The sequence below is a fragment of the Scomber scombrus genome, chromosome 18, assembly GCF_963691925.1.
Source record: "Scomber scombrus chromosome 18, fScoSco1.1, whole genome shotgun sequence".
NCBI lineage: Eukaryota > Metazoa > Chordata > Actinopteri > Scombriformes > Scombridae > Scomber > Scomber scombrus.
In genome coordinates this window covers 17879949-17896106 of record NC_084987.1, presented here as the reverse complement: position 1 = coordinate 17896106, position 16158 = coordinate 17879949, and the positions used below count along the sequence as shown (strand labels likewise).

General features: G+C 40.3%; 1 protein-coding gene across 1 annotated transcript; it reads left to right on the top strand.

Moving 5' to 3' along the window:
- The first annotated feature begins 667 nt into the window (after window positions 1–667).
- mapk3 (mitogen-activated protein kinase 3) lies at window positions 668–14671 on the top strand. Its single transcript, XM_062437918.1, has 9 exons — window positions 668–1045; window positions 2410–2592; window positions 4734–4923; window positions 7258–7374; window positions 7473–7587; window positions 7676–7807; window positions 8679–8788; window positions 9677–9805; window positions 10910–14671. Exons 1-8 carry the CDS (start codon window positions 843–845, stop codon window positions 9794–9796), a joined length of 1170 nt encoding a protein of 389 aa, XP_062293902.1. The 5' UTR covers window positions 668–842; the 3' UTR covers window positions 9797–9805; window positions 10910–14671.
- The last annotated feature ends 1487 nt before the right edge of the window (window positions 14672–16158 follow it).

The window sequence follows — 16158 nt, the reverse complement described above, 5'->3', positions numbered from 1 at the left end:
CAGAGGATGCCATAAATGTGGTGGCTCACGGCTATGTCTTACAGTCAGACATAGCCTATTCACATTGTTTAATAAATAGTTTAATAAATAAATGTGATTTTATAAAACATTTAAAAGACTTTTTAAAGATGTATTGAATTAACTTTTTATGATAGTGGCCCATTTTAAAATCTGTGCTTTTAACACATTTTTGTGTGTATATTCCTAATGTATAAACTTTTTTAAGAAGACCAACTTCCACTACCGAGTTCACGTGATTTCCTGTCATCTGCAGAGGTCCAAGATTTCTGCCTCCATTTCCGCCATTTTGTCTGCAGCTAGGCGTGATGAGCCAAGTTACCATAACACAAAATCCTGCAATAGGTTCAAATCACCAGTGATCTGTTGATTTGTTCTTTTTTTGTGGAAAAATTGCGATAATTTAACCAAAATGACAAGTTCTCACAATTATTGCTGTTATTTCTTGATTGTGTGTTAAATACTGCGACTGCAAAAATCACTATTTCCTGGAGGGACTGATATAATGGAAAATTCTCAGAGTTGAACTGTAGCCAACTGTTGTGACCCCGCCCACACAAGTCACCCTAGTGAGCATTTCTAACGCACCTGTATTACTGTGGTTTGGCACGCGCATTTACGCTCGGTGCTGAGACCAAATCCGTGCGCGCGCACGAAATCCATTACCACTCGGGCAGCAGAGAGGGCCGTGATCGAGTCGCTCTGCTCCGACTATCAAACAATCCGCTCGTTGAAAGCCTCGGACGGACTAGAGACGGCGCAGCGAACAGCAGCGGAGCTCCGGTGAACCAGTGAGACAGAGCGGGACGCTTCGGAGAGGAAGGATGGCGGATACGAGCAGCACCGCGGCGGCCGGGGCCGCAGGCTCCAACAGCGCTGCTGCTGCCGGGCCGACGGGCACCGAAGGAGCGCCCGGGGCTGCGGGGGCCAAGACACCGGCCGAGTCCGTGAAGGGCCAGATCTTTGACGTGGGCCCCCGCTACACGAACCTATCGTACATCGGGGAGGGGGCGTACGGAATGGTTTGGTGAGTGGTCGTCGCTGCTCGGCTGCTGTAGCCTGACGTTAAATCAGAGTGCTAGCTTACTAAAAGCTGTCCTTTTTCATAAATACTCGGAGACAGAACACTGTAGCTGCTGTATTCTACAAGCCTGTATACGCCAGCTCAGTCATGATGTGTGTTTTTACTATAAATATCCAACATTGAGACATTAAAGCAGTCAATCCTGTGGTTAGCAGGTTAGCAGACTTATTTTAGCTACAGGCGTGGCTATGAGCTTTAACAGGAAACAAGATCGGGAGTGATTGCGCAGGACGTAGTTTGCTATCCGTTGAGAAATCTTTTGCAAACTGCATTAGACCGCAGATGTTAGTTACAAGTTACAACTACAGCCGGTTTATACGTCCGGCATCAGCCAATCACAATAATCTCTACTTGAAGTCTTACTGCTAAATATTCAGCCTGCAGCAAAAAGGCTGCTGCAAAAGATGCAAGTGGGATTTGGCAATTGTAGCGAGGCCTTTCCTCGTGTTATCGCTGTTATGTGATCTACAGCCTTGTGTGAGCACGTTGGGCAACCCTGTTGCACTTGATATCGATGCCAAGTCATCGCTATCGAGGCTGAACCGTGAACAAAATCAGATGTGACAGTGCAAAGTGGATGTTAGCAGGAGAGCTGGGCCCACACCACAGTGTAGTTCACTGTCATCCCCTAAACAGGAGTGTGACAGCATAGTGCTGTTGTGTTTGTGTCATCGTGGTCATGTGACTCCACTGTTGCAGCATTTGGTGTTTGTAAACATTGCCTACACCCACAGTGAAAGACAACGTATTAATGGCACGATTTCCACCATCATCAGTGATTTAGGTGTGCGGATGTTTTGTTGCAGTTTTAATCAGTGCTGTTTGTTCACGTCACATTATTTCAGCCAATAGAGAAGATACATGTGAACTGTGTTTAGTAATAAGATATAATGCTTTTAACAATAGGTAAGATGTGGTGTAACTGTTGTTCCTGTTGAGGGTGAATGTCTTTTTGGTTGAGTAAATGATAGGTTTTTTTTAATAAAATTAGGGCCCCAAATTTACAGAGGAATTAACAATAATCTCCAAATTTCAAGAAAAAAAACATCCAGATCTTTTCTCAGCACTGCCTGGTCTCCATCTACTCTCCACCTACACCACACTGAAACTGCACCTACACTGAGGCCTACACCTACAGTACTTCACTTCATATCACGGCAGAAAGACATGTGTCACATGTGCAGACCTGCTGCAACGCCCTTTTAGATCCTATTATCAGCCCAGTTTCTGATACCATCATTATGTGCGAGCTGTGCAGTGTGTAATATGAGACGTGTTCTTCTTCTTTCCACATCCTCCCTATCCAGCTCTGCTATGGACAACGTGACAAGCCAGCGCGTAGCCATCAAGAAAATCAGCCCGTTTGAGCATCAGACGTACTGCCAGCGCACGCTGAGGGAAATCAAGATCCTGCTGCGTTTCCACCATGAGAATATCATCGGCATCAACGACATTCTCAGGGCACGACACATTGACAACATGAGGGATGTGTATCCTTTTGTACGTTAAAGCAAGAGTCTCACTGCATTTGTCCGTGTTCATGCATGTGCCGCCCGGTTTGATTTAATTTAATTTAGAAATTGTGTTCTGCGCTTAGTCTTTGACAGTTGAAAGCATTTCACTCCTCCGTCACGTCATGTTACTACTTCTGAACAGATGCAACACACCGCAGTCGCTGCTGCCTAATTTTCTTTCAAATCAGTCAAGTCATTTTAAAAAAAGCACTGAAATATCACCAAGCCGCGTTTTTAGTGGTTAACTTACTAAAGTGTCACTTTAAACTTGTTAATTTTAACATTCAGTGGTCAGTAACAAATTAGTGTGCAGTGACTTAACTGTAGCGGTCCTTAACTGTAGCACTTTGTTTTTTCATTTTAATTGTGTAGCTTTGAGAATGCTCCCATGACAACACTTTTATTGTGTTACAGCACTTTTATTGTTTTATTGTCATAAATGATTGTGATGCATGGTGAGATCAAACCAAACAAATAAACAGCTTCAAGTTAGATTAGGCCATAAATTCACAGGTACAGTTGATATTTATAGTTAGACAAATGTTTGCAAACTAAATGTAGGCTATAAATGAAGTATAAAGTTGGATTGGTTTGAGCTTCTTGTGTTGCTGGTAATTATTTTGAATAACGGTTTGTACATCACAAGCATCATGTCATGGATGTTTTGTATATGTTACAATATTTCAGAGTTTAAAATGTACCAAATACTCAGTGATATGAAGGCATAGATGAAGCGTGTTTATGTAATTTCAGCTTTACCCTGCTAATTATATTTATCCAACACCCTTTAAATTGGATCATTTGGTTCAGATTTGATTCAGCTTGTCTGCTGTTATCATTCATGTCAGTCCTTCCACACAGCAGCAGTGACAGTAGTGACCAGTCGCACTGTAGGCACGGCCGGTCAGTGAGTTGCTGCCCTGACAGTTCTTCTGTGAAAAGCTGCTTTGTCCACTGAAAAAAGGGAGAGCAAAATGTAAGATGTCCTTGTGCTTTTTGTGGCGGTTTTGTTTGATCTGCTTCATTGCACCGCTTTGTTTTTGTGTGTAGTTGCTGACTTGCGATGTCTCTTGATTAGAGAAGGTGTGACCAAATCCAGGGACGACACAGACGCTAGTTAGTGTTTCAGTTGTATACGTAGCTCAGCAGGTAGGAGCATTGCTCTCCCAAATGTTAAGTGTCAGTGAGAAACTTCATTTTTCAGTAAGAATTTGCTTTGGTCACATTAGTTGATGATTTGATTTATGATTTGAGGGACACACTTATTGCACCACAGTTGTTTGCACCCATTTTACCAACTCAACTAATTTTAATTCTTGTAGTCTCCGTTTTTCCTACAAGATGTAAGTCCAGACAATCAGATAGATGATCATTTTGCTCAGACAGCTGTAAGCCGAATCAGTCAGCTGCGGAGTGTGATTCCAATGATATGTGTCGCTGCCTCTCTTAATATCCCAAATCGTGTGAACAAAATTTAATATGATGTATTTTAAAGCTGCACTGTCTGACTTTTGTCTCCCCCTTCGGGTAGTGAGAGCAATTACAAAAACACAGTGGACACATGCTTACGTCACAGGCTCCGCCGTAGCCTACTCTGTCGCTACAGTTGCAACTGTAAAATATTGGGTGTCATACAACCCCCACAAAATCACTTGTTTTACTATCAGAATTGGATCCGTTCAGTCCAATAACTTTTGGAAAGTCTAGAAGAGCCGCACGATTACATTTTTATCCCCGCTCAAGTTAGCAGAGCGCTAACTAGAAGTTAGCCAGCTTGGCCAGTGGAAGTCTCCAGTGTGCAGAGTATGAGCAGTATGTATTCATCCAGTCAGCGCAGGAATGTTAAACCCGACACCAGATTAAAAACTCTGTATTCTGTGAAATAAAGAGAGATTTTCCTGGCAGCAATAGGCTTTATCAGCAATGTGTAAACTCATTTGACAAGGGCTTGAATGTAGGAGACGTTCATTTATTTGTAAAGTCCCACACTGCAGGTTTAACTCCTAAATGTGTTGCTAGTTAATTTAGGTAGAAACATTCAGTCCTTACGTTTCTCCTGGTGTCAGTGGATACTTTCGGCCTTGCTGTTGTTTTTCTTGACCCATACGCACTCCCAGCTACATCGTGCAGACTCTGATGGAGACAGACCTGTACAAGCTGCTGAAGAGCCAGAGGCTGAGCAACGACCACGTATGCTACTTCCTCTACCAGATCCTGAGAGGCCTCAAGTACATTCACTCAGCCAACGTGTTGCACCGTGACCTCAAGCCCTCCAACCTGCTCATCAACACCACCTGTGACCTCAAGGTGAGCTGTGCTTCTAGACACACGCACCACCATCACTGGTGACACGTAGAATATGTATTTTGTCCGCAGCGTTTTCAGAAAAAAAGAGAACTTTTGGTATTTTAAAGAGGATATTTTAAAAATCTTCCACAGTGCATTGAAGGCAAATGCTTATTTTTAGTTTGCTACACAAGACCCATAAGTTTATTTTAAAGTGGCACCAGTAGCAAGTTACACCAAAAATCCCAAAAATGTTGGATACGGGGGATGGACTGACCTAAGTCCTTCCTTTCTTGTTATGACTCTGCACATGGAGCCAAGTTGTTACTATTTAAAGGTGACATAGTGCACATTTCCAGCTCTAAAAGTTTTTAAACTGAATTATCTTTGCATGATTTACAGTTTCAAAGAACTCCTTATTTATCCTATGAGGGCCCTTTTTATAAGGTTAGCCTCTGTCTGAAACAGCTGTTTTAGCTCCTGTCTCTTTAAGGCCCCCCTCCCGATGAGCCCACTCTAATTGGTTAACTCCCAGCAAATGCATCTTGGCCGACTTCCAGTGGCTTGGGAGGCTACATAAAGGGTAGCAGTTGGATTTCACTTATATTTCTTTGTTCTTTACTTAAAATATATACTTTTCAAATACTTAATCTTAGCAACAACAACTGTTTGTGGGCATGTTCAAACAATCTGACGTCATCACGATGAGGAGGTAGAGGTAACGTTATAAAAGGAGCGTTCTGCACAGGCAAAGTTTAAATCAATCAACACAAGTTTTGGAACTGTGGCCATATCAAACATAGACATCTGCCATTATAATAGCATATAAATCACAAAAAGGACAATATCTCCCCTGTTTAAAACCTATTACATAACTAGATATCAGATAGAGGTTTATATATCTTGTCTTATTAGAACTGTTTATTGTAAAGCTATGATGTTTTTAAATTATAAATACTGAGTCAAACTCAGTAGATAATCCATAGTAAAGAACTCACAAATAAAGGACTGAAAATGATTGGGACTTTAAAAAATGTACTCTTCTTTAATTCCATTTTTTGTTGTATGTATCTTATTTTAGCAGATAACTGGCCAAATGTGAAGTAGCCATAAGTAAAATACTCCTGTAGAATTTACAATGGAGCTTTTAAATATGGATCTAAACCAATACCATTTCTTGTCTGTTAGGCATCGTTACATAAGAATCGAACAGCGAGGGCTTTTTTCTAAAGGCGTTTTCCATAAAACAATACAGCAACAGGATGTTAAGTGTTTTGAATGTGAGGGGCGGGACTTCAGGTGCTCCTCAACTAGAAATATGCTTCTTTCTTCACATCCACAGTCATGGATATTCATATTCCCAACCTGAATAACTAGAAGATGAAGAATATTTATGACCCATGATCTATGAAATATTAAGATAAGTGGAACTAATTTATGCCAAGTCAAGTTACTTGGGATTGGTGGAAGGCATTCTGGGAATTGCAGGAAACCATTCAATTTAAGTACACAGCATAGTAGTTCAGATAATGGCTGAATTAAACACAGATCAGTGATGTACAGTCATGAAAAAGGATCGGAGAACTGACAACACATTTTAAAAGTAATAGTGAGCTGAGGTGATCAATCCCCAATTTCACTTCTGGTTAGTTAGTTCCATTAAAGACAAATTCAAAAATAACACACAAACATACGTATGCTGTTGTTTCCTTTTGGTGAAAAGGAGCTCTCTTTGCTGCTTTGTACAGCTTCAGAGTACACTTGTGAACTCTCAGCCGCTAAACATCAGTCCCTGGATTAGTTGATCATGTGGGAGTGAGTGAAGAACAAAGGCAGCACATGTTGCAGCAGCTCTCTGATATAGTCCACTCTGGGACAAAAACATATAAAGATATAAATCGCTATAATCACAGATACACTTTAAAATAATGTTACTCTATGTGGGCGTTATTTTAGTGCAATGCAACACAATACAATTGGTTTACACATTTTCTTTCAAATTAATTTTGACCAAAGAAAATAAATGCGAGAAAAAGGAAAAAAACATGAGAATGGACAGTTAGAAAAACATGGTCAAATTAATCCATGAGTTTCTCTCAATCTCTGTCATTGTGTACAGTACTAAGCTGAACTGAGCCCTGTTCTTTAAAGATTATACTCTTTTTGAGCTCATCAGGCCAAACCGACAGGCCCTGACTTCAGACGAGCTATTACATAACAGTCTGCTGTGGTGTATAACTTTTTTTATTTAGAGTACCTATAAGGGCAATTTTCTTAAATTGTTGTCAATTAAAGTTAAAAAAACGAGCTGGCAGACTGATGTTTCTGACCCTTCACCCTTTTTTTCGTCCTCAGATTTGTGACTTTGGCCTGGCACGGATAGCTGACCCTGAGCACGACCACACAGGTTTCTTGACTGAGTACGTGGCTACACGTTGGTACAGGGCTCCAGAAATCATGCTCAACTCAAAGGTAGGCGTTAGTTTGTTGAGCTGGTGTGGGTTTTGTATCAGAACACAGAGTTTCTCAGTTTGTTGACTGTCCGTATGTGTTACGTGTTCGTGCTTTAGGGCTACTCTAAGTCCATCGACATCTGGTCAGTGGGCTGCATCCTGGCTGAGATGTTGTCCAACAAGCCCATCTTCCCTGGGAAACACTACTTGGACCAGCTCAACCACATACTGGGTGAGACAACGTTTTCGCTCATTACTACAAAATGCTAACAGTATGAGAAGCCATATTGAGAGTGCCCCTCATTCTCCCCTCTGTGCAGGCGTCCTCGGCTCTCCATCTCAAGAGGATCTGAACTGCATTATCAACATGAAGGCGAGGAACTACCTGCAGTCCCTGCCCGAGAAACCCAAGATCCCCTGGGAGAAGCTCTTCTACAAGGCAGACTCAAAAGGTTATTCATTTGTAAATGTGGAACGTCAAGGGATCAAGCAAGAAATATATAATGAAAGTAACTAAACCTGTAGACTAATCTGGGTTCGTAGGTGTAGGCTAAATTACCCACAATCAGCGGCAGTTCAAGCAACAAAGCGTTTATCTTATCAGTGACAAAGAAAAAGTAGCACCAATATATGGTCGCTTGTAACTGCCTTTTAAAATTCAAACTCTATCCTGTTATGAGCCTGAAAATGCTTATGTATGCGCAAAGGGGATATGACACCATTGACAGGTGACCAGATGTAAAGGACCATTCATCTTATGAAAAAATGTTGGATTTCTGTGTGTTTGAAACTTGTTAGAGACATTTGAGATAATGTACACAACTCTACAAAATGCATAACATAAGTGCATCCTCTGAAGTGGTAATATATTAGACTGCAAAATTAGCCTGACATTAATATCTATCTATATAATATATTTTAACAAATTATTCCCTGTATCAATGATCAATCTGTCTGTTTTCTCAACTAGTAGATTAGTTGTTTAGTCTATAAAATGTAACAAAATGGGGAAAAAATGTTGATTACTGTTTCCCAAAGCCCAAGATGGCATCCTGAAATGACGTTGTTTGTCACGACCAACAGACACAACTTAAGATATTCAGTTTATAGATATATAGTTTCATAGAGAAAGGAAATATTATAGAAAATATTCATATTTGAGAAGCTGGAATCAAATAATTTGGACATATTTTTGAAGAATGATTTCAAAAAATATTAATGTGCTTGGTTTAGTGTCAGAATAATAAATAAAGTTTGATGTTATGTTCCTGTACGACCTGGTTACTGATCTAACTGAAGCTTTTCATTATTCATCCAATGCAGCTCTGGACCTGCTTGGCCGCATGTTGACCTTTAACCCCATCAAGCGCATCAGCGTTGAGGAGGCCTTGGCTCATCCTTACCTGGAGCAGTATTACGATCCCACAGATGAGGTACGATCGCACACACACAGGTCAACTTAAGATGGTTTGAGTCACTCCTGCCAAAGCGGCACTGCTTCTAGTGAAGAAAAGCAGCAGAGAAATTACTATAAAGACCAGAGAAGGAGCAGGTTTAAAGAATAATTACATTTTTCGGAATGGTGACAATTTGCAGAAAGTGAAGAAACACAACAGACAAAAATACACTTCAAGTCAACCACATTTGCACAAATGTTGGATGCAGAAGAGCTTAGTTATTCAAACATATAGTGGGCATGTTGTCACCATTGTTTTCAACCACAAGGTAAGATTTAATTGTGAGCCTCTCTGCTTAGTCCTGGGAAGCCTCTTAACCGTGTTTGGAATGCAATTAGTGTTGAGTTTTTTTCCACGGTTAAGCTCGAGAGAGAGGTTAAAGAATGTAATCACTAATCACATCTTAGTTTATGTAAATATAGACAGAATCCCAGCTGAGATACTGTACAGTGGAAAATGAAAGTTTCCTGGTTTACCGGTCTACTTGGTGGTACTTTTTCACAACATGTACTCACAAACACTGAATTTTGTAGCTTCACATGGCTTTGATATGGAAACACAAAGCTAACATTAAATTGCACTTGTCCTGTTTCTTTTATTTTCATATCTGAAACACATTTTGGACATTTTACTGCAACATTTGGGCCACAAAGCAGCAGCCTTAACGTTTTATTTTCTAAACCACCACTGTTGCTGTTTTTATTTTGACACTTCCATTTCTTATGAGTTTAATAATTGTGTGCGGGATGGTGCAACACTGCGATCGAAGTAGTATCACCACTTAGACATTGCAAGACTTAATTTTTTACAGTGATATTTTAAGGAAATTGCTCTTCTTTAAAATGTGTGTTTGTGTGTGTGTAGCCAGTAGCAGAGGAGCCTTTCACTTTCTCCATGGAACTCGACGACCTTCCCAAGGAGAAGCTGAAGGAACTGATCTTCGAGGAAACGGCTCGTTTCCAGGAGACTTACCAAGGCTCCTGAGACACTCAGGTACATGAACAAGTTAAACTGAATACATGCATATCAGTGTTCTGGAACATATTTCTAGTCTGAACTTGAGATCTCATGTCAGATAGCCTGATGGTGGTTTGACAGTGTGTTTATAAGAATGTCGTGCAATGACAGGAATTTACAGATGAGGAAAATTAATTAGTAATAGAAAGCAAATGCAAAATAACTTCAAAGTATCAGTTTGTGGCAGAAAGCCACATTCTTTATTTCATTTGTTTTATTCAAACTGCAAGAGCTTTGAGTAGAGATAGATGTGATGTGTGACCACTAGATGTCAGCAGAGAACAAACCATTCATGCAATATTCAAACATACCCAAACCTCCTCAGTGGCGAACCTGTTAACTGTCCCATAGCTACAAGAGGACAGTGAAGATACGCACAAACATGTAAGAATCATTCTTGGACACTGTTTTTCCAAAAATGGTGATTTCTGAGTAATGTTATCAGATAAAAAAAACCCAGTTTACATAATTATTATACAAATTGACATTTTGGTCAAAATATTAAAACACTTTTTGCAGGTAATTTAAAAAACTCAATTGAGAGAGAAATTATTCTTTGTTAGTTTCTTTTCAGCTTAGGGTCTTGTTTTCTTAGTTTTTGTTCTGAGCCCACTGTGTGTATGAAGCACAACAGAGAGACAGACAGCAGTGGAGAGTGGGAAAGTTACTAAACTCGTTACATTACAGTACTCTAGATGCAATAAAAGCTTTGTGAGTAAAAAGCCAAGAAGAGTTATTTATCAATACAATACGTGCAAAAAAAACAGACTCCAAATGACAAAAAATATTACTGTGAAGAGTGTGATTTGTATCACAACATAATAAAAAATAGAGCATAATTTGAAACAATGGACATTTCCTCTTTTCACATGATACATCGCCATATCACACAGCCCTATTTTATCATATTATTTTACACTATAGGGGAAAGTTGTAGTTCTCCTGCATCCTTCATTTTAACAAAATCTACAAAAATGCTTAATTTGAAAGAAATGTCTTTAGGAAGTAATTCAAGTCAGAACTTGTTACTTTTGGATTTTTGTAAGTGCATTTTTTCTTCTTTTTTTCCCCCCTTTTTAGCCCTAAAGAGTGACAAAGCCACCCTGAGGCTTGGAAGCAGAAGAACCCAAACGACATGCTAAAACAAAAGAAAACTGCATCTTCAACAAACCAACAAAAAGAGAAAAACAACACAAGAAATATGAACATTTAACTGCTTATCTTTCCATTTCCACTGCAAGAGAGCTAAGTTTAACTTTAATTTCTGTGGTTGGGTGGGGTGGTCGTGTCTGTTGTACTCATACTGTTTCAGTTTTGTCCATGTTGGACTCTTCACTCCTCTCATTACGCATTTATTTTTCCTGTTTAACGTCCCTCCTGCAGTAGCTCTCTGCCCCTCTCCTCCCCTGTCCTCTTTTCATCAAACTCTTTTTCAGCTCTCCTCCACCTGTTTGTCTCTCCTCTCTCAGTCGCGCTCCCTCATATAACTCATACTACTGTATTAACCAACACCATAACTCTTTTGTCTTGATCCATGTAAATTAGAACCAGAAAAAAACCGAGGGCTAAAAGAACGGGGATGCTAATCAGGTGTGTGTATGTACATACGAAAATATAAAAGCTTTTTTTTTTTTCTTTTTACGTGTGCTTGTCGCAGGTTTTCGTTTGTACACCGTTGTTTGAGTGTTTTCGGATCAGTTCAGAGTCGTATTTGTATGTTTTGGGGTTTATATTTGCAAGTCATTTTTGAACACTTGATTTTGAAACAAACATTCAATGTTTTTACTGGCATGTTGGCAGGTTTATAGATTTCTTTGTTGTCGCTCTTTTTTTTCTTTTTCTAAAAAAAAAACACAAAAAAAACCTGTGTATGATGTTCATATGAATGCATGCATTCCTGAAATTAACCAAAGTGGCAGAGAGATGCAAGGAACTTGTTTGGGAAGCAGCTATGAAATATATGTTGATTTTGAATTCTACAGTTTTTAAACACATTTTTCTTGCCCTACCTACAACTGGCAGACAAACCAAACTCAATTTGTGGAGGGTCTGTTATATTCGGGAGGCGCTACATAATTGGAACAAATCAGATTCAATCAAATATCGTGTGTTGATTCAGATATTACAACAGTGGTGCCCACAGCAGCCCCATTTTCCAGAACATTTATGGTGCTTTTATCATGTGAAAAGTTGTGTTTTTCTTACGTCAATCCTTCTTAACAGCACCCACATTAGCAGTAAGATAAGAAAAATGAAACTTGAGAAATTATTATTTATTTGGAAGTTGCAGCATCAGTAGAAACAGCAAATAGCACGAGTTTACAGATATAAGACACTGGTTCACAAACAACTGTACATTTTTGCCCCTTTCCACTAAATGGTAACGTCAAATAGCTGATCCAGTGTCAGAGTGACATTCCCATAGTAAATTACATTCCTGTAACAAATACAGCTGACTGTTTGTCTCCATCGCCCTGAAACCCCCTGAATCGTAAATGTCACTTAATTTAGCATTTTCTAGGGAGCCCCTATTCTGGAAAATGGGCCTGTTTGACAGCATCAGCCTCGTCATACTACCACCACCCTGTTTTTGTACTGCGTTCATATCTTCTAACGTTTTCACCAGGACAACTGCGTGAAGTCTAAAGTGAATGCAGGCTGGCACTTAACGGGCAGTGAAGGTCCAAAACTAAAGAAATGTAATGAATTCATAGTGGCCTCTCTCCAGAAGAGCAAGTGCAATTTCCAACAAGTATTTCCAGATCATGATCTCTCTCTCTCTCATCGCAACTCAGTGACCCTTTACAAGAACTGCATCTCTTTTACGACTACTGAGAAAACTCTACATCTTACAGAGTCATCAAAAACAAAATAGTCCAACCACAGCCAAGCAACCATCATCACTTCGTGCTTGTGTATATATTCCTTCCCCTTCTTTCTGCTCGTTTTCTTTTTGTGCTCCCGAGCCTGTGTGTTTTTCCGGCTACTTGTTAACATGCTGGATGTTGTTTTTTTTCTTCAGTGTGGGTGATAAAGTGCCGAGGTGATGTGTTCACTATAGGTCAAGGATCTTGTGAGGACGCCTGCCTGGCTAACTGTGCTAAGCTAACAGTGGCATGTGTATTGTTCCTGTCCGTCTCTGTCTCCCCCACCCCCCACCCTTCTCTTCGCTCTGGATGTGACTGTACTTAAGTGCTGCTTGGTGGAGCGCCACCTGTGTGGGTCCAGCTCAGTCTGCACTAATATTCGCCTGTTGCACTGGGACCAGTATAAAGAATGGACCAACACATGCACTGGATCCTCTCTCAGGGCAGGCCTGTGATGCTGAGTAGACCCAGATCTGGAGCGCTCACTGGCTTCACCCTCTCGCAGCACTTTTTTTTTTTAACTTCACAGGCTGTTTCTCTCAGAAGCCATATAGCCAGCACTCTGCGTGTGGGGCTTTTTGGTGCATGTGGTGAAATTCACTGTTTTGTTCACCCTCCCAACACTCACCACGCTTTACTCTAAGGGCTGTCTTCTCCCCCTCCTCCTCACTCTTCCTCCTCCTGCTTTCTGTTCTTCGGTGAAGACCGTCTAACCCGTATCACTGACTTTTCTGCTGCCGTTTTCCTCCTCCTCCCTCCTCAGAAAATCCAAGTCACAGGCAGCCATACAAGCTGGAAACTCGCTCACATCACACGTCTCAATCAGCACGCCTGCACTTTGTCTTTCAAGCCACGCTCGCTCCCCATCGAGGTTGTTGTTGTTGTTGTTTGTCATCCGGGTCGGTCTTTCCCTTCCTGTCTCTGTTCGCTAAGCTTTAAGTTTCACCTGCTGTGTGTGTGCTTTTTTTTTTGTCTGCAGTAATTTATGTCTGTGTACAAGCGTTTGTGTATCAGTAACATAAAGCCAAGACTCTTTCTCCTGTTCGTGTGTGTATGCATATGTGTGTGTGTGTATTTTGAAAGTGTGTACTGTTTCCTCACAGCTTGGACACTCTCCCTGCCGTTACCTGTGCTTTTATTGTTTCTTTTTCACCAACTCAGTCGCACCGATATTTTGTACGCATTACATATGTATATTTGCCCTCAAGCCAGCCGGGCACTGCTTGCTTTTTCTTTTTTTCCCATTTTTTCCCCCTGCCCACTACCTGCCACCAGACCAAACATCTCACTTGGGTAACCATGGGAACGAAACAAGAAGATCACAATCCACCTGACACACTCTCTCACACACACACACGCACACACACACTGACTTTGGTTGGTTTTGCTAGGAGGTGTCCTCACAACACGCTATGGGGTGATGGTCCTCACATGTATAGCAAAACAAGCATGTGTGAGTGTATCTGTGTGTTTGTGGAAAGTTGCACTTAAGCGCACCGTATACATTCACACGGTAACCACGAGTCTAACGGCCTGTCTGTCATGAGGCCTGTTTCCAGATATTGTTGTTTTTAAATGGCTGTTCTTATTATTGCTATTGTTGTTATATTGGTGAGTTGATGTATTTTCTTTTTTTTCTTTTTTTTTTTTTACATAAAAGGGAGTTAAAGTTGTATCTTTTTTTATTATTAGGATGTTTTTATTTCTGTTTTTTTCTTCCATATTTCTCTTATGGGCGTGATAATTATTATTGGCCGTGTTTTCAACCTTCTGAAATGTTTTTTTTTTTTCTTCTTTGATTTCCCCTTCAAGATCTTATAAGGAATTATTTTAAAAGAAGATATAAGTAGATTGTCAAAGAGATATGAGTTATTGAGGGTTATAGTCTGTATATTCTATGGGTATTATGAATTAAACGATTAACAAAGAAACAGAATTATATACATATAATTAAATAAAATTTCCTGATACTGTTCTGATTGTTTGTGATTTTTCCCCCCCTCTTATGATTTTTTTGTTTTTGTTTTCTAAGATGATGTCACTGAATTTGGAATAAAACTAACAAAGTAAGGCTGAGAGTTGTATGAACAACTACGTGGCATTTCACGACAGCTTTTCCCATCTTTCTTGCCAACATGTCTCAGCACGGCTTCCCCCTCCAGCCTTGACAATTCCCTTCAAAAGTGTTTGACCATTAACAAGGTGACAGCAGGCATGTGTGCTTGATGTCGGCACGAGCAGGAAAACAGAAAAGTATGCAACCATGATCCGTGTTTAAAATCGACCGGGATACCGACATCCTTTTGTGTGTCAAAAAGCTGCAAATATGAGAAACCGCTGGAAAGTTTTGCATTGCGCTGGAGTGAAAACATTACGTGTTGTAACGTTTCAGAGCAGACTCGGCCTGTCGCTCCATTGTTTGTCACAATCCAGCTTTGCCATTGAATGCAAACAATACAGTACTTCACTCTGCTGACTTTGTACTGCATGTATAGCGAGTGTGCATGCCAAAATGTTTTCATATTTCTGACCTTTGGGTTCACACATACTCACATCTTACACCACCTTTGTCAAATATACACAGGCTAAGGAACCTGCTGTGCTGCCTTTGTCTTTCCCAGTTATCAGCCCAACCCACTGCTATAAACTATGTCCGTTCTTCAACTCACCTGAAATCTGAACATTTACATATTATAGCTGTAAAGCAGAATAAATGTAAATAATTCTTATTTTCCTGACTTTGTACCAGCTGGAGGTTAATCATAAGGATAATTTAGTGCACTACCCGCTCCCAACAATGAAGCAGAATAAAATAAATCCTAGAAATGTGTTGGCAAGCATGCAGTGTCTTGTAAACTACAAGTGTAGCTGAAGTTTTGACCTCTGCGAATACGATTTTATTCAAGTGACATTTTTATAAAAATTGAATTAGCTTCTTTCTCTTCCTTCTTTTTCTTTCTTTTCGCTTCCCCACTGGGTTTTTTGTTACAGCTAGCGCTGTTTATTTTCTGCTAAGTGATCCATTTTCCCACACGCTAGTTGATAGAAACTTACCACATCACATTGTGACCTACTGACCAATCATCAGATGCTCAGCTGTCAAACTGACAAAACAGTCAAACCTAGTATGTTCAAAATGTAATATGACGTTTCCACCTGACAGCAGCATTATCCAATTGGAATAAAATTGTTTTTCTTCTCCATGCAGTTTGGAAGTAGGTGAAGTCATGCCAGCATCCCCTACTTTTCATGCAGTCCCCTCGTATGACATGCACACTGGTGTCCCAGCTGTACAAAAGCAGTGTAAAGAGGTGAAATATGCCTATTGCCACAGGCAGGGGAGAGGCCAGTGTGAGAGAGAGAGAGAGAGCTTGAGGTGAGGTGAGCTCTGGGTTATGAGCTGGTGCTTCATTAACTGATTTTACAGCTCTGAAGGATACGTGTGTCTTTGCTAAGATTAAA

What these genes read in the sequence shown, in the direction of transcription:
- mapk3 (XM_062437918.1), top strand. Translation starts at nt 843, where the DNA reads ATGGCGGATACGAGCAGCACCGCGGCGGCCGGGGCCGCAGGCTCCAAC. An exon ending in GGGGCGTACGGAATGGTTTG is followed by an intron (nt 1,046 to 2,409) that starts GTGAGTGGTCGT and finishes CTCCCTATCCAG; the next exon opens with CTCTGCTATGGACAACGTGA. An exon ending in ACACCACCTGTGACCTCAAG is followed by an intron (nt 4,924 to 7,257) that starts GTGAGCTGTGCT and finishes TTTCGTCCTCAG; the next exon opens with ATTTGTGACTTTGGCCTGGC.